Genomic DNA, 25,134 nt, shown 5'->3' with positions numbered 1-25,134 from the left:
GGGTCAGCCACTAGTAAGCCACTGGGTCAGGGTACCGAGCCAAACCATCTCTAGATGGCTCAAACAGGTATTGGGAGCTGCTGGAGTGGATACCGATATTACACATCTCACCCCACCAGAGCAGCATCCATGTCGGCGGCTAAACAGTATGGATGTGCCATTGGACCTACCCTGATAACAGCAGGATGGTCCATGGAAATAATTTAACATTCTACAACTAGCCATTATAAAATCTGTTTCAATTGCAGAGAGAATTTTAGACGCTGCAAAAAATATATAATTTAAGCCCGGGGGAGCGTTAATTTTTTTGTTATTATTGTCAAGTAATACCATTGTTGTTTTGCAAACAGATTCATGTATGATTACGATAACATACTTCCTCCCTTGGATGACCGGCAGTGAGTGAAGTATGGACTGTTACACGGTTTGAAATCACAGAGCTTTAAAATCTTCACGTAGTCACTCACGTGACTCCAAAGTAAAATAGTAAGATTAAACGAGAACTTACCAGTTCGAAGTTTGATCTGTATTTTATGAGGAGTTACGATGAGGGATTACGTGCCCTCCGCTCCCACCCTAAATTATAGAGATCAACTGGTAACTTAGTTCTCCTTAACTTTACTATGTTTATTTCAATTACTGTGTTGTTTCTGTGATTCCACACCGCTGCTTTGAAGTATGTCGCGCATGCGTGCTGGACGGGGCCTTCACGTAATCCCTCATCGTAACTCCTCATAAAATACAGATCAAACTTCGAACTGGTAAGTTCTCGATTAATCTTACTAGTAGTCACACGATCAAAGGCTGCCCATATTGGCAGTGTACAAAGTTATCAAATTAAACTATCGCCAACTTTATCAATAATACACTCAACCTCCTGCGGTGACCAGCGTTCATGGAAGACCTCCAGAGTCCCCGTGGACACCGAGTATTCCTTCTCCAGGGACACGCGAGCACGGGCGTAGGCAGCCGACTCTGGTGAGACCATCGACTCCTGGACCCGCGAATGGCCATCTTGGCGGGGCCCAGGAGCAAGTTGACAGAGTCCCCGTGGTTGGAGCGTCGATCCCAGGCACCCGCCACCCATGTGATCAAAGATCAGGAGTGTGGGGCTAAAGTGCAGCCAAAACTTGAGGAGTAGCCCCTTCAGATAGACGACCAGGGACTGCAAACTCTCACCCTCCATACACATGTGGAACACGGGCTCTTTCTCTCAGCAGAAGTGATGGTTGGCTGACAAGTCCGTGAACCGACTTAAATATCTGTTGGACGACACAGCTCTGTGCAACACTCTCCATCCCAGGTCCCAGATACAAAGGGGGATGACTCCCTGATAGAGAGACCGCCACCGTTGACCGCTCCCGCCGTCAGGTGGTGACACGGACCGCCAGGGCGTGTCCGGACGGAAGACGAGGAAGTGTAGAGTGTGCAGGAGCAGCCTGTACAGTACGCGTCCCTTTGTGGCATGGAACGGCACGCTGGACATCTCGGAAAGGTGGCTCATGTTGCCTGGGGCCGGCTTGGTTGACCACCTTGGTCCCATCAGCCACCTTTGCTGGGATCATCCAGAGGAAGTTGGTCGACTTCTTCTGGGGCAACGGAAAGCACTGCAGCGGTCCTGAGTGTCACGATCGAGGAGGGCGGTCAGTCGCTGGTGTACATTCGCACCCAGCTGGCGGCTCTCCACCTCAGGACCCTGCAGAGATACCCGTACTCTGAGCATCCTCCCAGGTGGCACGTGTGGTGGACATTAGCCGTGCTCTCCTGCAGAGGATGCCCGACCTCTATCGGGATCTGCTGAGAGTCTGGAACTTGGTTGCTGCCGACTGGCCTTGTCCCGTCCCACTGGGTGTCGGGGGAAGCTCGAACGTGTGGAGTACTTGCGGCTAAGCAAACCCCCCCCCCCCCCCAGCCGGAAGTACTCGTCGTACCCAGGCTCCATAATCCTTCCCGGGAGCCGGTCCCACACATGAGCCGCCTTTCCTCGACACCCTTCATCCCCCTCCGAGACGCAGGGAGGAGTGTCCTGTACGGGCTCCTCCTCCACCCCCTGCACTTCCTCGCCCTGGTCCACTGTCCGGACACAAAGTGACAGTCGGTGTTGCCTTCATCGCGAGGGGACCCCCCTGGTGGGATTCTCCCCCTCTACATTGGGGACCTGGGGTGGAGGATATTGCACTGAGGAGTCTCCTGCAACCTGTTTCTCTCGCGGTTCAGACTCGCCAGCCGCCTGCCACTTCTGCGGGCTGGAAGAGTCTGTGTAGCATGTGTATATGGAGTGCGAGAGGCTGCAGCCACTGTTCCAATATCTAAAGGGTCTGCTCCTTGTCTTCTGGATGAACTTCACACCTACCGTCCTTATCTTTGGACACACAGTGCGTAGGGGAGAGGATAGGGCCAAAGAGGTCCTGGTTAGGTTGCTCCTGGGGCTGGCCAAGCTGGCCATCCGCGAGTCACATCGCCAGGCAGAAGAGGGCTCTGCCCGAGCCGGCTGCCTGACCCTTTTCCGTGGTTATGTCCACAGCAGGATGGTTTTAGAGAGGGGCTATGCGCTGTCCACGAGCTACATGGGGGATTTCCGGGACCGATGGGCACCGCGGGGGGAGGAGTGTATCCTCAATAAGGATTGTAACATAGTTGTTTGAAAATGTAGTCGATTATTTGGTGATTTTGTACTATGGTGGTGGGCATGTTACCACAGTCATGTTTTGTATCATAATTAAATAAATTACTTTTGATACACAACCCCCCCCAAAAAACCCAGCACACTGTGCCACACTACTGCAAGAGACATTGGATGGGTCAAGGGAAAGGTAGAGTGTGCAGTTACATCAAGGATTTCACTCTCAGAAGTAGGTTCTGTCTCACATTTTATTTAATATCCTTGTCAATGGATGGAACAAAAAAGAAATTAAAAACAGAATGATGGGTCGAGGGAGAAGAGAAACAAAGAACACAGTCGGCAAGGGATAAAATTCATAAGAGTGCAATTAAACAAACAAAAACACGAGCCATCGATTTTCAATGACTAAAGGTTTTCATGGGCAAATGTCACAGTGCAGTCTTACCCCCAGGACAAAGTAAAACATCGGTCCCTGCTCCCACCAGCTCCAGCTTTCTGTGACATTAGCTAAAAATCAATTGGAAAATTCACAGGCGTCATCTTCTTAACTGTACAGACACACACACACACACAATGTGGTCACAGAGTTAAACACACAGATGCACAGACAAACGCATGGACATGCACAAATACCTTTACACACACCGACACAAAAACACACACACAACCATCTACGCACACCTACAAGTACCTACACAGGCACATCTATCTGACACACACACACACACCTACATGCACCTACACACAAGAAAATCCTGCTAAGATGCCACTGAAATCCTTTACAAGAAAAGAAGTGCATTAATAAAATGTACTGTTTACACTTGGTGCCCACTTCATGCAATCCGGTTGGGCTGTTGCTGGCTGCCTCCTCCTTCAGTCTGGTATCTTTTTTATTTTTTGTTATGTTTAAAGTATGTTCTTTAGTTTTTATTTGTGTTTTATGTGGGGGGGGAAGAGGGTAGGGCAAGGGGGAAACTGTCCTTCAGTCACTTCCTGGCGAGGATGCGAGTATTATCCGAGTCGTGCCCTCGCCCTTCCGCCTCGCGGCCTTCCAACTGGATTGTCACGGCCTTTCCTAAAGGGGCTTCAGCGGCAGCGGTTCAGCGCTGGATACATCGCGGAGTGGGCGATGCCTCACCTGGGATCGCCGTTTGGAGCTCCGGAGTGTTGGACCTGCTGCATCAACATCGCGGAACTGTGGTTCGCGGAGCTCCCAACGCGGGCGGAGCTGACTAACATCGCGGAGTCCTGGGACCTGTTGTCGGGGGTCACCAGCGTGAATCTCCGCCCAGTGCGGCCTGTGGACTTCGGGAGCCGCGGACTCCGGTGGGAGGTGGCCGATTCAGAGGTCCAGGCAGCTGAGGATGTCTTACCTTTTAACGTCGGGGTTCCATCGTTCCCGGCGAGAGGGCCTGAACATCGAGCCGCCTGTAGCGGCAACTGCGGGGGGCTCAGGAGGCCACGACCACGGGTGAACATTGGGGAACATCGGTGAGGAGGTTGACTGGACTTTGGTTCCTTCCCTCACAGTAGGGAACTTTGGTTCCGTTGTGGGGATGTTTGTGTTGTGGACTACTGGGTTCTGTGTTTTGTGTTTTTTTTATTTGTATGACTGTAAGGAAAATAGTATTTCGTTGTCTCTTAATTGAAGACAATGACAATAAATTGAATCCAAATCCAAATCCAAATCATGCAATTCACACTGCCTGCTGCATACTGTGGTCATTCTTCTCAATTCAGCAAGTTTCTTTCACGTGCAAAGCTTTGTAAGTTTGAGTGTGTTCACTGTAGTTCATATCTTTGGAAAAGAGAACAAACAATATTGAGTTCACTGTTCATACACCCCATCAGGTCATAACACATGTACCACAACCCAAAAGATGTGCTGGGACACTATTTGGCTTCTGTAAGGTACTCGGTAGAGTATTGAATTGATCGATTGAAAGACGCAACATGGAAATGGAGTATTGTGTACAGTTTTGGTCCCCAAATTTGAGGAAGGACATTCTTGCTATTGAGGGAGTGCAGCGTAGGTTTAGAAGATTAATTCCCAGGATGGCGGGGCTGTCATATGCTGAGAGAATGGAGCGGCTGGGCTTGTATACTCTGGAGTTTAGGATGATAGGGGATCTTATTGAAACATATAAGATTATTAAGGGTTTTGACACGCTAGAGGCAGGAAACATGTTCCCGATGTTGATGGAGTCCTAGTTGAGAGCTAGATAGGGCTCTTAAAGATAGCGGAGTCAGTGAGATGGCAGGAATGGGGTACTGATTGGGGATGATCAGCCATGTTCACATTGAATGGCGGTGCTGGTTCGAAGGGTCGAATGGCCTACTCCTGCATCTATTGACTATTGTCTCTTTGGCCCATCAAATCCACATCGACCATCGATCTTCCGTTCACATTGGTTCTATGTTATCCCATTTTCCAATCCAATTCCTACACACTGCACAACTTACAGGTGACAATTAACCTACAAACCCACACATCTTCAGAATGTGGTAGGAAACTGGAGCAGCAGGAGGAAACCCACACGGTCATAGGGAGAAGGTGTAAATCCACACAGACAAACCCGGGTCTCTAGCTGTGTGAGGCAGTGGTTCTATCAGCTACACCACTGGGACATTGATGAGCTTAAGGGCCTGTCCCACTTACGCGTGCTTGGCTCGCAAATTATGTGACCTCGTGGTCACTTGAGGCGTATGGGCACCGTATGGCCGTGCGGGGCCGGTCCCACTTAGAAGCGCGGAGTGGTATGTAGTTTTGCGCGACATCGCGCGGTGCTCCAAAATTCTTGCAGTGAACTAAATCTTTGCGCGCCAACGGCCTGTTGCGGAACTGATGGCCAAAGTGGGACAGGCCCAAGACCCTGGCGCGACGCAACGTCTCACCTTCAACAGCAGCAGAAGCAGGCAAACGATCGCTGGACTCAGCCTGGGGCTCACGGCCATTGCGGTCCGGATCCGCCCTCACTTCTAATCCCAGAGCGGGGCCAAGAAAATTGAAGATAGACACAAAATGCAGGAGTAACTCAGCGGGACCGGCAGCATCTCTGGACCTGAATGTGTGGCTGAGGAACTGGTGCACGGGGCAGGGATTTAGATTCTTAGATCACTGGGATCTGTTTTGGAGTAAGGGGGAACTGTACAAAAGGGACGGATTGCATCTTAACAGGTGGGGGACCAGCATTCTGGCAGGCAGGTTTGCCACTGCTACACGGGTGGTTTTAAACTGAATAAGGGGGGTGGGGTGTCAAATGGGATAGTCGAGGATGGAGTTAAAGGGAAAGGGTTTCTTAAATGTGTGAGCGGAGAGACAGAGGGGTGTAAAATGAGGGTAGAAGCAATAGGTAGCAAGGTGAAAAGTAAAAGTGGCAGGCAGACAAATCCAGGGCAAAAATCAAAAAGGGCCACTTTTCAACATAATTGTATAAGGGGTAAGGGTGTTGTAAAAACAAGCCTGAAGGCTTTGTGTCTCAATGCAAGGAGCATTCGTAATAAGGTGGATGAGTTGAATGTGCAGATAGCTGTTAATGACTATGATATAGTTGGGATCACGGAGACATGGCTCCAGGGTGACCAAGGCTGGGAGTTGAACATCCAGGGATATTCAATATTCTGGAGGGATAGACAGAAAGGGAAAGGAGGTGGGGTAGCGTTGCTGGTTAGAGAGGAGATTAACGCAATAGAAAGGAAGGACATTAGCTTGGAGGATGTGGAATCGATATGGGTAGAGCTGCGAAACATTAAGGGGCAGAAAGCGCTAGTGGGAGTTGTGTACAGGCCACCTAACAGTAGTAGTGGAGTTGGGGATGGCATCAAACAGGAAATTAGAAATGCGTGCAACAAAGGTAAAACAGTTATAATGGGTGACTTCAATCTACATATAGATTGGGTGAATCAAATTTGCAAGGGTGCTGAGGAAGAGGATTTCTTGGAATGTATGCGGGATAGTTTTCTAAACCAACATGTAGAGGAACCAACGAGAGAGCAGGCTATTCTAGACTGGGTATTGAGTAATGAGGAAGGGTTAGTTAGCAGTCTTGTTGTGCGTGGCTCCTTGGGCAAGAGTGACCATAATATGGTTGAGTTCTTCATTAGGATGGAGAGTGACATTGTTAATTCAGAAACTAGGGTCCTGAACTTAAAGAAAGGTAACTTTGAGGGTATGAGACGTGAATTGGCCAAGATTGACTGGCAATTGATTCTTAATGGGTTAACGGTGGATATGCAATGGAAGGCATTTAAAGACTGCATGGATGAACTACAACAATTGTTCATCCCAGTTTGGCAAAATAATAAATCAGGGAAGGTAGTGCATCCATGGATAACAAGGGAAATGGGAACTGTTCAGCAGCTGACAGAGCAGCTCTCCAGAGGGTGATAAAAACTGCCCAGGGTATCATTGGACCCCCCCTGCCCCCTCCTTGTCACCACTCCAGATGCCGCAGCAGGACCTGTAATATCGTGAAAGACATTACACATCCTTGTCACCACCTTTTCACACTGCTGCCCTCAGGAAAAAGGTACAGGTCGCTAAAGTCACGCACTGCCAGACTCAAGAACAGCTTTTACCAATCAGCAATCTTGGAACTGAACTCTGTCTCGGGAGCGGGTTATGGGGTGGGAGACAGTGTTAATTTATGTAAATGTGAATCCATGGGTGGGTTTGGGGAGGGAGGGAGTGTACAAAGTATGAGTATGTGAATGTTTGAAGTTCTTTTAAATGGCGAGACACAGTAATCTCGTTGTATGTGACACATGCAATGACAATAAAGCATTCTACAATAAATCAGGGATAGTATCAAAACAAAAGATGAAGCATACAAATTAGCCAGAAAAAGCAGACTACCAGAGGACTGGGAGAAATTCAGAGTCCAGCAGAGGAGGACAAAGGGCTTAATTAGGAAAGGGAAAATGGATTATGAAAGAAAACAGGCAGGGAACATAAAAACTGACTGCAAAAGTGTTTATAGATATGTGAAGAGAAAAAGATTAGTTAAAACCAATGTAGGTCCCTTGCAGTCAGAAACAGGTGAATTGATCATGGGGAACAAGGACATGGCAGACCAATTGAATAACTACTTTGGTTCTGTCTTCACTAAGGAAGACATAACTAATCTGCCGGAAATAGCAGGGGACTGGGGATCAAATGAGATGGAGGAACTGAGTGAAACCCAGGTTAGCCGGGAAGTGGTGTTAGGTAAATTGAATGGATTAAAGGCCAATAAATCCCCAGGGCCAGATAGGCTGCATTCCAGAGTACTTAAGGAAGTAGCCCCAGAAATAGTGGATGCATTAGTGATAATTTTTCAAAACTCTTTAGATTCTGGAGTAGTTCCTGAGGATTGGAGGGTAGCTAATGTAACCCAACTTTTTAAAAAGGGAGGGAGAGAGAAAAGGGGGAATTACAGACCAGTTAGTCTAACATCGGTAGTGGGGAAACTGTTAGAATCAGTTATTAAAGATGGGATAGCAGCACATTTGGAAAGTGGTGAAATCATTGGACAAAGACAGCATGGATTTACGAAAGGTAAATCATGTCTGACGAATCTTATAGAAATTTTCGAGGATGTAACTAGTGGAGTGGATAAGGGAGAACCAGTGGATGTGTTATATCTGGACTTTCAGAAGGCTTTCGACAAGGTCCCACATAAGAGATTAGTATACAAACTTAAAGCACACGGTATTGGGGGTTCAGTGTTGATGTGGATAGAGAACTGGCTGGCAAACAGGAAGCAAAGAGTAGGAGTAAACGGGTCCTTTTCACAATGGCAGGCAGTGACTAGTGGGGTACCGCAAGGCTCAGTGCTGGGACCCCAGCTATTTACAATATATATTAATGATTTGGATGAGGGAATTGAATGCAACATCTCCAAGTTTGTGGATGACACGAAGCTGGGGGGCAGTTTTAACTGTGAAGAGGATGCTAGGAGGCTGCAAGGTGACTTGGATAGGCTGGGTGAGTGGGCAAATGCATGGCAGATGCAGTATAATGTGGATAAATGTGAGGCTATCCACTTTGGTGGCAAAAACAGGAAAGTAGACTATTATCTGAATGGTGGCCGATTAGGAAAAGGGGAGATGCAACGAGACCTGGATGTCATGGTACACCAGTCATTGAAAGTAGGCATGCAGGTGCAGCAGGCAGTGAAGAAAGCGAATGGTATGTTAGCATTCATAGCAAAAGGATTTGAGTATAGGAGCATGGAGGTTCTACTGCAGTTGTACAGGGTCTTGGTGAGACCACACCTGGAGTATTGCGTACAGTTTTGGTCTTCTAATCTGAGGAAAGACATTCTTGCCATAGAGGGAGTACAGAGAAGGTTCACCAGACTGATTCCTGGGATGTCAGGACTTTCATATGAAGAAAGACTGGATAGACTCGGCTTGTACTCGCTAGAATTTAGAAGATTGAGGGGGGATCTTATAGAAACTTACAAAATTCTTAAGGAGTTAGACAGGCTAGATGCAGGAAGGTTGTTCCCGATGTTGGGGAAGTCCAGAACAAGGGGTCACAGTTTAAAGATAAGGGGGAAATCTTTTAGGACCGAGATGAGGAAAACATTTTTCACACAGAGAGTGGTGAATCTCTGGAATTCTCTGCCACAGAAGGTAGTTGAGGCCAGTTCATTGGCTATATTTAAGAGGGAATTAGATGTGGCCCTTGTAGCTAAAGGGATCAGGGGGTATGGAGAGAAGGCAGGTACAGGATACTGAGTTGGATGATCAGCCATGATCATATTGAATGGCGGTGCAGGCTCGAAGGGCTGAATGGCCTACTCCTGCACCTATTTTCTATGTTTCTATGAGAAGCAATGGGTGACGTTTCGGGTCAAGACCCTTCTTTTCAGACTGAAGAAGAGTCTCGACACGAAACGTCACCCATTGCTTCGCTCCAGAGATGCTGCCGGTCCCGCTGAGTTACTCCAGCTTTGTGTCCATCTTCAAATGACGTCACGCGCTCCAGATGGCTGTGCATACGCATGTAATTGTGCCCGACCTTCGCTTGACCGTCTCGGCTCAACGCGACCACGAGGTCGCGTAATTTGCATGCCAAGGACACGTAAGTGGGACAGGCCCTTTAGTGTAGCTGATGTAGTTGGCATTCACTGCAGACAGGATCGCAGATCAGAAACTGGTCCAAACATTTAAACCCTGTTTGACAAAATGGATCCTTGGTTAGCCTGGTACAGAGGGTCTGTTTCCATAAACTAGATTATGAGTGCATCGGAAAAGGCAAAGACTAGGAATACCAGGCAATCATATCAGCTAAAGATAGACACAGAGTGCTGTCGTAAATTAGCGGGTCAGGCAGCATCTCTGGAGAAAAAGGCTGAGTGATGATTTGGGTCAGGACCCTTCCTCAAAACAATCTGAATCAGATTCAGTCTGAAGAAGGTGCCCGACCCGAAACATCACCCATCCTTCTTCTCCAGAGATGCTGCCAGACCCGCTGAGTTACTCCAGCACTTTGTATTTATCTTCGGTATAAACCAACATTTGCAGTTCTTTGTTTCTACATCATATCAGCTACTTACAGAAATGTTGCACTTCAGCCATTAGTGGCCACATTCAGCTTCCATTATCCTTTCTGCCTCATATTTTTCCTAAAGTAACAAATACAATTGAATCCCGTTAAATATGGCCATTTGCAGAACATCAGACATACACGTGCTTCCAACAGGAATGGAAACAAAGGGAAATTTATTGGTTGATAAAAATACTTTACATTGAATTTTGACCTCTGACCAGTGTGCTTGTTGTTGTGACTACATCACAATTATTAGGCTGTTTCATTACAGAGAACATAGAACAGTACAGCACAGGAACAGACCCTTCGGCCCACAATGTCTGTGCTGAACATGATGCCGTTAAATTAATCACAGCTACCTTTACATGATCCATATCCCTCCATTTCCTGCATATCCATGTGTCTATCTAAAACCCTGTCAAACACCACTATCGTATCTGCCTCCACCACTACCCCTGGCAGCGCATTCCAGGCACCACCACTCTCCGTGTAAAATACTTGCCTTGCACATCTGCTTTAAACTTTCTCCATCTCACCTCAAAGCAATGGCCTCTAGGCTTTGACATTTCCATGCTGGGAACAAGGTTCCGACCGTCTACCATATATATATATCTCTCATCATTTTGCTAACTAGTCAGTGGAAAGACTATACGCGATTACAATCGAGCCGTCCACAGTGTGCAGATGCAGGATAACGAGAATAATGTTCAGTGCAAAATAAAGTCCAGTAAGGTCAGATTAAAAATAGTCCGAGGGTCTCCAAAGATAATGGTAGATTTTTATATAGATTTTTATTTTTATATACTTGCCTCAACTACCTCCTCCAGCAACTCGTTCCAAGATTAATATTCTGTATGAAAAGGCTTACCCTTTTTATTGCCATTTTAATTCCTCGTGGTACATCTGGTATAAATATCAACAGCAGAATTTTCACGACAAACACAACATGCTGAAAAAAATATGGTGATTTTAAAAATTATATCCTCCAATTGTTATATATTTTAATTATGCAGTAGATTGTTTTGTAATAGGTAACAACTGTTATCACTCAACATATTCCACTCAATTAACTGAGACAAACTAGATCTATTTAATTTAACAAAAAATAGGCAAATACTGAAGAGTTAGGTTTACACACAGTGGCAGAGTGGCAGAGCTGCAGCCGTAGACTTGGGTTCGATCCTGACCTCGGGCTGTCTGCGTGGAGTGTGCACGTTCTCTCTGTGAACACATGGATTTTCTCCAGGTGCTCCAGTTTCCTTCCACACTCCACAGTCCAGACATGCAGGATAATTGGTCTCTGCACAATTCCTCCTCATGCATAGGAAGTGGATGAGAAAGTGGGGTAACATCGAACTAATGTGATTGGGTGATTGATGGCCAGCGTAGATATGTTGGGCTGAAGGGCCTACTTCCATGCTGCGATTCTAAACTAAACTAAACTAAACTAAACAAAAATACTGTTCGATTTGAGCTCCTAAAGAATGGCTGGCATTTTACCAATCGAATCACCCAGAGCCAGAACTTATTTTTCCATTGACACGTGTCCTTTCTCTTTGAAAATTCTCCAATTCTCAAAGATGAAATAAAAATGTAGAAGTTATATTTTTTTATAACAGACACAAACAATTAACTGGTTCAAATCTTGTAGCTGAGTTTATGCAGGAGATCAAAAAAACTGACATTTATTAAATTGGTTGACATACCTCAAAAACCATCACAATGGCAAGTTTCTCGTAAAAATGTCTCCCTCTCCCAAATTCTGAGGTGAAAGCAATGAGGCACCCGTTGGTCACCACAGCCACAATGTTCATGAGTTCTAGAATTGTGAACCATTGACCTGCCAACAAGACCATTAAAACAAAATAGAAACAAGGAACCTTTGTCTTTTTTGGTTGAAAACAGGCATGCTGCAGTACTTTTTACTGACAGTAGGGGGTCCACTTTTCCACTCAGCATTACATTTTTACTTTAACTTTTAAATTCTAACTTTAGAGATACAATCACGAAACAGACTCGTCAGCCCACCGAGTCTGTGCCGTCCAGCGATCATCAAGTACACTAGCACTATCCTACAAACCAGGAACAATTTACAGAAGAAAATTAACCTACAAACCCGCACGTCTTTGGGGGAAACGGAATGCACACAGAGAAAACACACAGGGAGCACGTGCAAACTCCACACAAATAGCACCCATAGTCAGGATCGAACCCGGGTCTCTGGTGCTGTAAGGCAGCAACTGTACGACTGGGCCACCATGCTGTCCTTAAATAGAACTACTAGAGAACTGAACTCAGAGAGTGAGGTTGCTGGAGTCTCAGCGGGTCAGGCAGTATCTCTGAAGAGGTGACGTTTTGGGTCGGGTCTCTTCTTCAGAGAACTGAACCGAAAGGGCTGGCAAAAAGAAACCTGTTTATTCCACTTATTATTGCTGCTTTAAGTTTACTGCAGGAAGCAAAATATTGTTTTACTGACAACCGATTGTGAAAAAAGCTTAATATCATGGTGGCACAGTGGCGCAGCTGGTAGGGCTGCTGCCTTGCAGTGCCAGAGGCCTGGGTTTGATAGTACCTGAACTCAGGTACTATTTGTGTCGAGTTTGCATGTTCTTCCTGTGACCCTGTGGGTTTCATCCGGGTGCTCCGGATTCCTCCCACATCAGAAGTGCGCACCACTAGACCCAGGAATGACTTCTTCCCCTCTGTTATCAGACATCTGAACAATTTTTCCATAAGCTAGGGTACAGTCCGATTCACCTCTACCCCATTGTGGACATTGGACCTTGTCTATGGAACTGATGCACTACAAGGTTGAGAATATATTCTGCACTTTCCCTTCACTCTACCTAATGTACTCGAGTTTGGTTTAATCATATTTTTGTATAGTACTAGACCAAGTGCAGACCCGTTGGGTCTGTTTCCCCAACGCGCGTTAGGGGGAGGGGGGGGGGGTTGCTCTTGGATGGCATACAAAATAAAGCTTTTCACTATGGAGTCACAAGGAACTGCGGATGCTATTTTACTAGTGTTGGATCAATCAATTTGAAGAAGGGTCTCGATCTGCCCATTCCCATCACAGATGCTGCCTATCCAGTTGACTTCCCACAGCATTTTGTGTTCGGCACAGTGACACAGCAGTAGAGTTGCTGCCTCACAGTGCCAGAGAACTGTGGGCGGGCGCCTTGCCGAGATGCCACAGTGTCTGCCCAGAGGCTCGCCAGTCGTAGGGACAGGGGACCCATCAGAAGGCTCATCGATTGGCGTAACTGGTAACCGCGCGAAGGCTCATCAGATGGCGGGACTCACCCGAAGGTTCGCCGGTCGGGGGACTGGGAGGGAGCTGGAGACGACGGGCACTAGGAGCAAGGGCCAGCAGGAGAGTGAACCGGAGTAATGCCTCCAGCGTCTTCAAGGTTAGCTGCAGGAGGTGCCCCCAGGACACAAGGATGACCGGGCAAGGAGAGGGACGTCGGTTCACGGGAACTGTTCCAGGGCATCGAGCGCACGGGCCGACCGGACTTTGGACTTTGAATAATGGCATCAAAATAAGGCGATGCCAGCATGTGTAAGATAGGCAACATGAATTTCACTGATCAGTTGCACATGTAACAAATTAAATGCCATTGAACCACTGAACCCTTGTTTGATCCCGACTATGGTGCTGCCTTTGTGGAGTTTGTACGTTTTCCCTGTGACCGCGTGGGTTTCCTCCCTGTATCTCCAAACTAAACTAAACACTTCATGTTTGGCTGGATTCAATGAAGTATACTCCTGCCTGGTGGAGTGAATATCGATTACTTACCTATATCTTGAGCCATGTGAGCAATGGGGCGTTTGTTTGTCCGTAATAGTCGCCTAGCATCCAGACGCATGTCGAATAAAATGATTAGGATAAAAAGCAATGGTCCCAGTGGGAATGAGACGGCAAAAAGCTGGAAAACAAACGGTTAATAAATGAAATGTTCAACCTCACTGAATTATATCCCCACTGCCTTTATCCTTCTCCCGTCCCCATCTACCTACATCCCTTCCTCTGGCTTCAGGCTTCTCTCCTTATCTCACAGCACTTTGCCTTTAGTTTTATTTTTATTTTTGGACATATAGTATGGAACAGGCCCTTCTGCCCACCAAATCCATGCTGACCATCAATCACCCAATTACTCTAGTTCTATGGTAGACAAAAGTGCTGGAGAAACTCAGCGGGTGCAGCAGCATCTATGGAGTGAAGGAAATAGGCAACGTTTCGGGCTGAAACCCTTCTTCAGACTAGTTTTATATTCTCCTATTGGATCTTACACACACGGGACAATTTACAGAAGCCAATTAGCCGACAACCTTGCACGGCTTTGCAAGGTGGAAGGAAACCCACGCGGTCACAGGGAGAATGCACAAACTCCATACAGACAGCACCCGAGGTCAGGATCGAACCTGGGTCTCTGTGCTGTGAGGCAGCAGCTCTGTACCAAGGTGCCGCACCATCTTTTTATCACCTCTGGCATTTGTCCACCCATCGGCCAATCAAACCCCCCTTCACCTGTATCCATGTGTGGATTGCCAGGCTTTGTCCTGCCCCTACCTCTCTTCCAACTTTCTTCCCACCCCTCCCACAAGCAGCCTGAAGAATTGTCTCAACCTAAAATATTGCCTAGTCTCCAGAGATGCTGCCTGACCCACTGACTTACTCCAGCACTTTATTTGTAAACCTCATCTGCAGTTCTTTCTTTCTATGTTTCGCTGATTTGTGATGGCCTGCTGAAACTAAGAGGAGTGATTAACATGTTATTGCTTGTTTGTCCGAATTAACAAATTAGCATTATTTTGAAATGTTATAATAGATCAAATATAATTTATGCTGAATTTTACGACTGTTTCATAAGTTCATAAATCATAGGAGCAGAATGGCCCGGGTTCAATCCAGACCTTAGGTGCTGTCCATCTGGAGTTTGCACGTTCTCCCTTTGACCGCGTGGATTTTCTCCATTTGCCCCGGTTTCCTCCCACATCCCAAAGATGTGCAGGTCTGCAGATTAATTGGCCCTCTGTAAAATTGTCCCTAGTGTGTAGGGAATGGATGAGAAAGTGGGATAACATAGAACTAGTGTGAACGGGTGGATCAATGGTCGGGACGACAGATGGCACAATGGGCTAAGTGTTCGGCTGGCAACCGGAAGGTAGCCGGTTCGAATCCCGCTTGGAGTGTGTCCTTGGGCAAGACACTTCACCCACCTTTGCCTGTGTGTGAATGTGTGTGAGTGATTGGTGGTGGTCGGAGGGGCCGTAGGCGCAGATTGGCAGCCATGCTTCCGTCAGACTGCCCCAGGGCAGCTGTGGCTACAGAAGTAGCTTACCACCACCGAGTGTGACTGAGGAGTGAATGAATAATGCGATGTAAAGCGCCTTGAGTATTAGAAAGGCGCTATATAAATCCCATCCATTATTATTATTAATGGTCGGTGGTGGACTTGGCTTCGGTACAACTGTAAATTGTCCCTCATGTGTGTAGGATCGTGTTAGTGTGCGGGGATCGCTCGGCGCAGACTCGATGGGCCGAAGGACCCGTTTCCCCCTCTGTATCTCTAAGCTAAGCCAAAATTATGACATGAACTTATCATACACATGGATGTGGCTCATCCATCTATTTACACATCAATACATCACAGCTGTTCAGACTTACCATCTGGTAACCGTACTGTATGACCTTCGCAGTGTACTCCTCCAACGTGAAGTCTCCAACATCAGGTTTCTGGTCTTCCTGGAGGATGTACTCATCTATATTACCGCAGTCTGCTGTAGTTTTTTTTTTACGGCAATATCTACATCTCAGGCAATCAAAACATATTTTTTTTAAACCCAAATGCAAACTGTTAAAGAAATAATCGTAATAAGGAAAATAAAATGCTCCTTCACAAGTCATGGCCATTTAGACTTAGGCCATTTGGCCCACTGAGTCTACTAATCAAGAACCTGTCAATCACCGCTTTAAAAATACCCAATGACTTGTGTCATTTAATTCCACAGATTCACTACCCTCTGGCTGAAGAGATTCGTCCTCGTCTCCTTTCTAAAGGTACATCCTTTTATTCTGAGGCTATGGCCTCTGGTCCTAGACTCTCCCACTAGTCGAAAAATCCTCTCTGCATCCACTCAATCCAGGCCTTTCACTATTTGGTAAGATTCAATGAGGTTCCCCCTTATCCTTCTAAACTCCAGTGAGCACAGACCCAGAGCCATCAAAAGCTCCTCAATATATTAAGAAACTAAATGATAAATTACACTTTAAATATTACAGCCTGTATAGAATTATGTTACAAATTCTCAACTTTGCTTTTCCACCTTCCCCAACTGCTGTTAGTACACACTTCCATTAACCAGCAAATGATTAAATATTAATCATAAATAAGTTCAAGGATACAAGTCTGAATATCATGCCTTCGAATGAATTAAAGTCCTTCTGCCTACACTATGAAGAGTCAGAAAATATGAAATGCTATGTAATATGAAAAGTTTCAAAACTGTAAGTGAGTTTAGATTGATGCTAAATTTCTGGTGAGGGCACCGATGGCACACACACACCAGTCCTATTGTTGAAAAGTCTAAGGCACATGACCTTGGCTGAAAAAAGATGGGTCTTACATGATTATGTGTCCAGGAAACACAAGCTTGGCTAGTTTTGACAGGTATGTCACACACATACACACACACGCAAACACACACATGCATACACACAGACACTGGGAAACACAGGGACACAGACACACACACACACACACACACACACACACAGACACACATACAGCTGAACATCATTAATGAGACGTGCAGAGAGAGGTGGATCCACTTCAGAAATCAGCTTGTGTGGATATATGGAGCAACACGATGAATAATGCATGGTTCGGGATTTAAAAAAAAGAGAGGAAAAGGGAAACGAGTCCTTACCCAAAGCATTCTGATAAACCATAAAGTTAGTGAATTGCCTGAGGCGGTACAAGGCTCTGCTCCTAATGCTGCCCTTTGTACAGAGAGCTGTAGACCTGCTGCTCACAATACAGGGGCAAAGCACAGCTTTAACTCGTGCTGTCCCTTTACAGTAATTCCATCGACGGGTCTTTGAAATGTTTATTTGCAACAACCTACCATGGCCATCTTTAATTTACAGCAATTGGTGTATTAAATGAAGTTAAAACTGAATCCTCGTAATGCACCTGACACTACTGTATCACTCTATGACTCTCTCCCCTTCCTGGAGATGTGAAGTCCATAATGAAGATTGACACAAAATGCTGGAGTAACTCAGCGGGTCAGGCAGCATCTCTGGAGAAAAGGAATAGGTGACATTTTGGGGTGAAGAGTCAGGGGGGGGACTGAGGGTCAGGGGGGGACTGAGAGTCAGGGGGGGGGACTGAGAGTCAGGGGGGGGGGGGACTGAGAGTCAGGGGGGGGGGGGACTGAGAGTCAGGGGGGGGGGACTGAGAGTCAGGGGGGGGGACTGAGAGTCAGGGGGGGGGGGGGGACTGAGAGTCAGGGGGGGGGGACTGAGAGTCAGGGGGGGACTGAGAGTCAGGGGGGGACTGATAGTCAAGGGGGGGACTGAGAGTCAGGGGGGGGGCTGAGGGTCAGGGGGGGACTGAGGGTCAGGGGGGGACTGAGAGTCAGGGGGGGACTGAGGGTCAGGGGGGGACTGAGGGTCAGGGGGGGGACTGAGAGTCAGGGGGGGGACGGAGGGTCAGGGGGGACGGAGAGTCAGGGGGGACTGAGAGTCAGGGGGACTGAGAGTCAGGGGGGGACTGAGAGTCAGGGGGGACTGAGAGTCGGGGGGGGGGGACTGAGAGTCAGGGGGGGGGACTGAGGGTCAGGGGGGGACTGAGAGTCAGGGGGGGGACTGAGAGTCAGGGGGGGACTGAGAGTCAGGGGGGGGGACTGAGGGTCAGGGGGGGACTGAGAGTCAGGGGGGGACTGAGAGTCAGGGGGGGACTGAGAGTCGGGGGGGGACTGAGAGTCAGGGGGGGACTGAGAGTCAGGGGGGGACTGAGAGTCGGGGGGGGACTGAGAGTCAGGGGGGGGGACTGAGGGTCAGGGGGGGACTGAGAGTCAGGGGGGGACTGAGAGTCGGGGGGGGGGACTGAGGGTCAGGGGGGGACTGAGAGTCAGGGGGGGGGACTGAGGGTCAGGGGGGGGGACTGAGGGTCAGGGGGGGACTGAGGGTCAGGGGGGGGGGGACTGAGAGTCAGGGGGGGACTGAGAGTCAGGGGGGGGACTGAGAGTCAGGGGGGGGGACTGAGGGTCAGGGGGGGGGACTGAGGGTCAGGGGGGGACTGAGAGTCAGGGGGGGGGGGACTGAGAGTCAGGGGGGGACTGAGAGTCAGGGGGGGACTGAGAGTCAGGGGGGGGGACTGAGGGTCAGGGGGGGACTGAGGGTCAGGGGGGGACTGAGAGTCAGGGGGGGGGACTGAGGGTCAGGGAGGGGGACTGAGGGTCAGGGGGGGACTGAGAGTCAGGGGGGGGGGGACTGAGAGTCAGGGGGGGAGGCAAACTAGAGTTATAAAAAGGTAAAGAACATATCAGAGCCGGCACCGATGACCAAGGAAAGGTGGCCCACAATGTCCATGTTGTCTCTGGACAAGGTGATAATAAAGGGATACAAACAGTGAAAGTAGCAAGACCACTAGGGTGGGGGAGAGACAGAGAGAGAGGGAATGCAAGGGTTACTTGAAATTAGACAAATCAATATTCATACCACTGGGTTGTAAACTGTAAGCCCATGCAAAATATGAGATGTTGTTCCTCCAATTTGCGTGTGGCCTCACTCTGACAGTGGAGGAGGCCCAGGATAGGAAGGTCAGTCTGGGAATGGGAAGGAGAGTTAAAGTGTTTGATAACCGGGAGATTATTATTAAGCGTAGGCTTAGGGGCTGTCCCACTTGGGCGACCTAATCCGCAAGTTCTGGCGAGTTTGCCCTCAACTAATACTCGCAACATGGTCGACACGAGGTCGTAGGAGGTCTTTGTAACCTCCTTCATGCTCGAGAGTAGTCCCCGTGTACTCGAGGCCTCAGCTAGGTCGTGGCGTATTTTTCAACATGTTGAAAAATGCCCACGACTACAAAAAGGTCGCCATGGAAAAAATCAATACTTTTTTTACTCGTAGGTTTAGTCGTAGTAGGTCGTTTGTAGGTTGTAGTAGGTCGGCATGTTAGTCGTAGGTAATCGAAGGTAGTCGAGGGTAGTCATAGATAGTCTTGAACATAGTCGAAGGGAGGTCGAAGGAGATCGAAAGAGGTCGTCTTCACTCTCCACTATTCGGTGTCCAATTTTCCCAAAGCTAGTCGAAGCTTGTCTTCAACATAGTCGAAGGAGGTCGAAGGAGATCTTCTACATAGTTGAAGGAGGTCTTCAACATGGCATTTTTTCAAACTCTCCTAAACTCTTCTAAACTCACCAATTAGGTCGCCCAAGTGGGACAGCCCCTTAAGGCGGACTGAGCGAAGGTGTACAGCGAAATTATCGCCCAGTCTGTGCTTGGTCTCACCGATATATAGCAGTTGACACCGAAAGCAACGGATACAGTAGATGAGGTTGGAGGTGCAAAAGAACCTCTGCCTCACCTGAAAGGTCCCTGGATCAGGTCTAGTCCGATGTGATTGCTGAACTGGCAACCAGGAGGCTCTGCAGGCTGTCAGTAACAGCAGCTTTGTACTCAGCCACACGTAGTTACTGCTTTACTAGCAGGGAGCATATTGACTGGTTGCATCACGGCTCAAGAGTTGGACTTCGGGCCTGTTACTGTGCTGCAGGACTCCATGGTTCGCTATATCAGGATATTTCAACGTAGACAGTTCTGGCATTTGTAAGGTATTTTTGAAATAGTGCCTTGGGTAGTAGCGTTTTTTCTGAATTCCTAACTAAAATGAAATGGTAACTTCAATTGTGTATTCTCAATTACAAATAATGGGGTGGGGGGCGGGGGGGGGGGGGGGGTGGGTGAAGTGCTGGAGGTCAGGCAGCATCTCTGGAGAACATGGATAGGAGACATATCAGGTCTGAAGAAGGGTCCTGACCATAAACATCACCTAAACATGTTCTCCAAACATGCTGCCTGACCTGCTTAGTTACTCCAGCACCTTGTGCCTTTTTGTTTGTTTCTTGTTTGCTCTCTTTTTTCAGTTTAGTTTACTTTAGAGATACAGCGTGGCAACAACTCAATCACTGAGTCCATGCCGACCCCAATCACCCATACACTAGTTCTATCCTACACACTAGCGACAATTTACAGAAGCCAATTAACCCACAAACCTGCACATCTTTGGAGTGTGGGAGGATACCGGAGCACCTGGAGAAAACCCACGCGGTCACGGAGCGAACGTACAAACTCCGTACAGACAGCAGCTGTACGCAGGACCGAACCCACGTCTCTGGCGCAGCAAGGCAGCAACTCCACTGCTGCACCACCGTGCCGCCCATATCTTGGTTTATGTGAATATGTGCTCTCGTGATTGACGTGCTTGCCTATGGCATGGAAACGCCAGCTTTAACCGTATTTGATAGGCAACAACCCGAATGTGCCACGACAGTGCATTTTCAACAACAGCTTACATTTTACAGCAATTGATTAACTTAATGAAGACAGACTTACAGTGAGAAAATATCCTTTACGAACTTTGGAAGTGCTTCCATCATCATTAGTGTAAGCAGTTGAAAACTAAGTTCCAACATACAATTGTTCAGCTCTCCACAATTATCCGTTAAACCGGGCAAACCGATTCTCGTGAAATACTGCTCGTTGTTCTAAAATTAAAATAGAATAAAAGCATATGTCTTAGAATACTAATCCATCAGCCGTGCTTTTAATAAACTGGTAAGTGCATTCATTACCTACCGTTTTCACAAAGGCTATGTAAAACAGAGGGGAATAGCTGTTGGCAAACTGGAAGGCAAATGATTTTATTATCAGGGCATCGTTGTATTCGGTCTGAGTCCTGTGGTTTTCTACCAAAAGAGAGGAAAGAATGAAAAAATAAATTGCATTTTTTTTCCTTGCTTCATATGACTGACGCAGCAATTATTGGACACCAGTTTATGTTTGCTGACATTCCAATGATCACCCGTTCATGCTAGTTCTATGTCATCCCACTTTCCCATCCATTCCCTACGCTCCCTCTCTCTTGAGCGTTTGACGGCACTGGGGCTGTACTCATCGGAGGTCAGAAGGATGAGGGGGAACCTCATTGAAAGGCCTGGATAGAGTGAATGTGGAGAGGATGATTCCACTAGTGGGAGACTAGGGCCAGAAGGGACAGCCTCAGCAGAAAAGAATGCATCTTTAGAAAGAAGATGAGGAGGAATTTGTTTAATTAGAGGGTGGTGAATCTATGGAATTCATTGCCACAGACAGCAATGAACGGGTGATTGCCGGTCGGCACGAACTTGGTGGGCTGAAGGGCCCGTTTCCACTCTGTATCTCTAAAACTAAAGCTCATCGAGTCTACTCCGCCATTTAATCACAGCTGATCTATATTTCCCTCTTAACCCCATTCTCCTGCCTTCTCCCCATAATCTGTGATACCCTTGCTCATATTACCTGTTACATCCAAAAGACATGCGGAGTTGCAGATTAATTGGCCTCTGCAAATTACCCCTAGTGCGTAGGGAGTGGATGATAAAGTGAAATAACATAGAACGAGTGTGAATCGGTGATCACTGGTCGGCTTGGACTCGGTGGGCCAAAGGGTCTGTTTCTACACTGTATCTCTAAGCTAAATTTACTATTGTGCTAATGATACTTTGGGTGAAATCACACCCCATAAACAAGCCTACTGTGTCATATTATTTGTCTATAAATTAGATTTGATTTTTTTGGAGTATTCTAATTTTGTTTGTTTTATTTTTTCTTTCCTACTTTCTAAATTTCTGCTGCTATCTATTAGTTCCCTGTTATTTACAATATTCATTCATCTACTTTAAATGGACTGATGGCATCATGTCCCATTGAAACACCAAAATATAACACTTACCCCAGTTTGTCATTCTCACTGCAATTATCCGGTAAGCCTACAATTAAAATAATGACCATCAAATATCATAATTAATTTTCCTGTCTGGTAACACAGTGGTTTTCTTCGTTTCAGATTATACGTTGAAATATCAAAGGACATAAAGATCAACTATATATATATATATATAATGACTCTAGCAGCAAGTCTATTCTCTGTAGAATGTTAGAATAATTGACATACAGCATGGAAACAAGCCCTTCGGCCCAACATGCCCATCAGGAAGCCCCATCTGTCCTGGCCCCATTTGCCTCCGTTAGGCCCATATCCCTCTAAACCTTTCCTCCCCATGTGCCTGTCCAAACGTCTTTTAAATGTTGTTATAATACCTGCCTCAACTACTTCCTCTGGCAGCTCGTTCCAGGTACCCACCACCCACTGTGTGAGAAAGTTGCCCCTCAGGTTCCTATTAAATCTTCCCCCTCTCATCTTAAACCTATGCTCTCTGGTTCTTGATTATCCTACCCTGGGTAAAAGGCCCATCTTCACCCTATCTATTCCACATGATTTTATACACCTATTAAAAAATCATCCTTCATCCTCCTACGCTCCAAGGAATAAAGTCCTAGCCTGGCCAATCTCCATATATCTCAAGCTTTCAAGTCCTGGCTGCATCCTCGTACATGTCTGTACTTTTCCAGCTTACCGACATCCTTCCTATACAGGGTGTCCAAAACTGAACATTTAAGAGTCTTGTGTTCAGTCACTCTAAGGAAAACAGGGTAGGAATTTATATTTAGAGAAGAAATATTTAATAGGAACCCAAGGGGAATTTTTTGACACAAAGGGTGGTGGTTATATGGAACAAGCTGCCCGAAAGAGATAGTTGAGGCAGGCACAATAACAATATTTAAAAGACATTTGGACAGGCAAATGGATAGGAAAGTTTAGAGGGATATGGGCTAATTATGGGCAGGTGGGACTAGCATAGATGAGGAATGTTGGTCGGCTTTAGCAGTTTGGACCAAAGGGCCCGTTTCTGTGCTAAATGACTATGACTATGCGGGGGGGAAAAAGCCATCATTAGGAGAAATTACTCTCTCAATGACTGGTTATAAAATAGATATTTGGCCATAACTACATGTGTGGGTTTCCTCCGGGTGCTCCGGTTTCCTCCCATATCCCCAAGACGTGCGGGTTCATAGGTTGATCAGCCTCTGTAAATTGCCCCAAGTGTATAGAGAGTGGATGACAAAGTGGGATAACAGAGAACTAGTGTGAACGGGTGATCAATGGTTGGCACAGACTCAGTGGGCTGAAGGGCCTGTTACCATGCAGTATCTTTAAACATATTAGAGCAGCTATATCAAACATAATAATTAAACAAACTTACTTTTCCCATGAGGAAAATGGATAACGCATTGAGTAATGAACCAATGAGAGTAGTTAAGCAAAATTGCTCAAATGATCCGGAGTCTGTCGTTCTAAATCTCGCCCAGGTTGTATAAACAACTACGGCCAGGACACTGATGAATACACAGCCCACCTGGTCACAATGCAAAAAGAATTAAAAATTTGATTTTTATAATCTAACATTATCATTCATTTTTAATACTATTTTGGAGAAGTATTGTTGCGTGGTGTGTAAACATACATGGGCTTCTGTTGTACACAGTGGTGCTGTCTCACAGCGCCAGAGACCCCGGTTTGTTCCTAAACCATATCCTCTAGTTCTTGTTTCCCTTACGCTGGGTAAAAGACTCTGTGCATTTACCCTATCTATTCTGCTCATGATCTTATACACCTAAGATCACCCCTCATCCTCCTGCATTCACGCCTTTATAAGATCACCCCTCATCCTCCTGCACTCCCGCCTTTATAAGATCACCCTTCATCCTTCTGCACTGCTGATCAATGCCCAGATCTCCATCCAATGAGCCTCCCAATGGTGAGCCTAGCCCACAGATCAGTGCCTCTGCCAGGCTGGTCCTCAGTAAAATCACACCTAGAGTTACTCACCACCCTACTGACATCCTCATTCCCATTTCACATCAACCAGGGCAGAGACACACCCTGCAGGGTTAACTAAGGAGCGATTGAAAACAAAAAGGAAAGATACTAAAATGGAATATATAAAGATCTTACCATTAAAATTCCTACTGAAAATGAAAGGACAAATTTCAGCCGTTGACCGGAAATTGAGTAGTAGGCATCAAGTTCACCAGTAATTGGATCCTAAAAGATTTAGGAATAATAGGACAAATCAGAGATGCTGCTAGAGCCACTGACTCACTACGACAGAGACCCGGGTTCAATCCTGACCACGGGTGCTGTCTGTACGGAGAATGTACTTTCTCCCCGTGACCACATGGGTTTCCTCCCACATCCCAAAGACGTGTGAGTTTGTTGGCTAATTGGTCTCTGTAAATTTACCCTAGGGAGTGGATGCTACAGTGGGATAACATGGAACTAGTGTGAATGGTGATTGAAGGTCGGCGTTGACATGGTGGGCTGAACGGCCTGTTTCCATACTGTATCTTTCAAGCAAGCAATCAAGCAATATTCAATTTACACATTGACAGAAGTTTGTTTTCTTTTACCTAACAGGTCTTGTTTCTAAGTGCACAGTGCAAAGCAATGGCATTATCAGTAAGACACACGAGACAAATCAAATATTGTTAATTTCCTTCAGGTTTATATACAGTAGAACTGTGAGTTTGAGTTTAGTTTATTGTCACGCGTACCAAGTTACCGTGAAAAGCTTTTGCTGCGTGCTAACCAGTCACGGAGAGACAATACATGATTGTAATCAAGCCGTCCACAGTGTACAGGTACATGATAAAGGGAAGAACATGAATAAAGTTTAGTGCAAAACATGACGCCAAAATCAACACCTATCTACCTGTATATAATCCATATTCTCTCCTTTCCCCACAAAACAATATGCCTATCCAAAAGTCTCACAAATATCATTATTGTATCTGCCA

The 25,134-nt window shown here is 46.7% G+C and overlaps 1 protein-coding gene across 3 annotated transcripts in view; it reads right to left on the bottom strand.

The window, feature by feature from the left end:
- Positions 1–4,212: 4,212 nt before the first annotated feature.
- The window catches only part of LOC116974384 (anoctamin-7-like), a 41,613-nt gene continuing 20,691 nt past the window's right edge, over positions 4,213–25,134 (bottom strand). For all 3 annotated transcript variants that reach the window (XM_033022768.1, XM_033022769.1, XM_033022770.1), the window contains 11 exons: positions 24,293–24,382; positions 23,541–23,693; positions 22,169–22,205; positions 21,034–21,143; positions 20,791–20,942; positions 15,835–15,973; positions 13,963–14,092; positions 11,867–12,000; positions 11,029–11,109; positions 10,168–10,236; positions 4,213–4,421 (listed from right to left, as the gene is read on the bottom strand). In XM_033022768.1, the coding sequence (XP_032878659.1) occupies positions 10,189–10,236; positions 11,029–11,109; positions 11,867–12,000; positions 13,963–14,092; positions 15,835–15,973; positions 20,791–20,942; positions 21,034–21,143; positions 22,169–22,205; positions 23,541–23,693; positions 24,293–24,382 (1,074 nt within the window). In that variant the 3' untranslated portion in view covers positions 4,213–4,421; positions 10,168–10,188. The remainder of the gene's footprint in view (positions 4,422–10,167; positions 10,237–11,028; positions 11,110–11,866; positions 12,001–13,962; positions 14,093–15,834; positions 15,974–20,790; positions 20,943–21,033; positions 21,144–22,168; positions 22,206–23,540; positions 23,694–24,292; positions 24,383–25,134) is intronic.

This window comes from Amblyraja radiata, chromosome 6, assembly GCF_010909765.2.
Source record: "Amblyraja radiata isolate CabotCenter1 chromosome 6, sAmbRad1.1.pri, whole genome shotgun sequence".
NCBI classification, from domain to species: Eukaryota; Metazoa; Chordata; class Chondrichthyes; order Rajiformes; family Rajidae; genus Amblyraja; species Amblyraja radiata.
This window is presented reverse-complemented; position numbering and strand designations above follow the sequence as displayed.